Source organism: Opisthorchis viverrini (assembly GCF_000715545.1).
Source record: "Opisthorchis viverrini unplaced genomic scaffold opera_v5_20, whole genome shotgun sequence".
NCBI classification, from domain to species: Eukaryota; Metazoa; Platyhelminthes; class Trematoda; order Opisthorchiida; family Opisthorchiidae; genus Opisthorchis; species Opisthorchis viverrini.
In genome coordinates this window covers 2,476,828-2,477,889 of record NW_008751676.1, presented here as the reverse complement: position 1 = coordinate 2,477,889, position 1,062 = coordinate 2,476,828, and the positions used below count along the sequence as shown (strand labels likewise).

The following is a 1,062-nucleotide window of genomic DNA, read 5'->3' as shown; positions in this document are numbered from 1 at the left end:
AGATATATATATATATATATATATATATATATATTGCATATCGCTTGGTATCTCAGCCACACCCAAATGGTCAGTCATTGACAATAATGATATATTCGCCCACCCAAACAGGGCTTAACCTCCGTCTGGCTACTGAATGAGGTGGAAACTATCCTATAACCGAACTGGTGCCATTTCATATCTGGCTGTCACACTACATCATGTTGCTCACCGGAATTTAAAACACGAACCAAGCAATGAGACACTAAAAACTACGCTAGAACGGAGAAGTAACCAAAGTGGAAGAGGATCCTAAACACAGGCAAACTTGTGGAAAGTTAATGAGGGAATGAGGGGCTGAAACCTGATATTAGTGATTGGAGGAGCACAGAGAAGTTGTATATTAACGATTGTGAGTGCGGCATGGACGAATCGGGTCCAGCGGAGCACAATAAGGTGGCGGGAAATACATCGTCAAGGCGGTTAGAAAGTCTGGAAGGTAGTTGTGGCCATCCTTCGTTTCTACATCATTCGTTGTATCAACACCATCCGTATCCTGCCGAGGCAAATAGAGCACTTTGGGCCAACTCTGGTTGGACCACATTTGTAGGACTCCAATAATAACGTCCACCAAGTCCGTCTTCTTGCTGTTACGTAGAACACGTAGAACGCACCACTATTCATACGTGGTAGCTACCAAACGCGACCGATCCCGTGTAAACAACAGTGGTTGAACTCCTAGTCCAAGGATGGAATCAACCCGAAGAGAGAGCTTTCGCACCCGTAGTATCAGGAAGGTCAGTTTTTTTATGGCAACCCAAAATGCTCGGAGCCTACTGAGACCCTAAAGCTTCACCAAAGTCTCAATAGGAAGGCCGGCAAGCATCCAAGCCAATCAAGCATTTGATCAACTCAACAACAGTCTGGATTGATGAAAGTAAAATTCAAATAGCGTGAACTCCTTTGTAAGTGTCACACTCGCACGCACTCGTTTGTTCGCAATAAACCTGTTTTGTTCGCTATCGTTGAGTCTTCTTCCGGAGCGGGAACAGTAGGCAGATATAACGCATAGAGCTGGCGTGC

General features: G+C 44.9%; 1 protein-coding gene across 1 annotated transcript in view; it reads right to left on the bottom strand.

The window, feature by feature from the left end:
- The window catches only part of T265_01844 (hypothetical protein), a gene marked incomplete at both ends in the record, with an annotated part of 19,014 nt that extends 18,431 nt beyond the window's left edge, over positions 1–583 (bottom strand). The window contains one exon of the mRNA XM_009165954.1: positions 450–583. Within this exon, the coding sequence (XP_009164218.1) occupies positions 450–583 (134 nt within the window). The remainder of the gene's footprint in view (positions 1–449) is intronic.
- Positions 584–1,062: the final 479 nt, after the last annotated feature.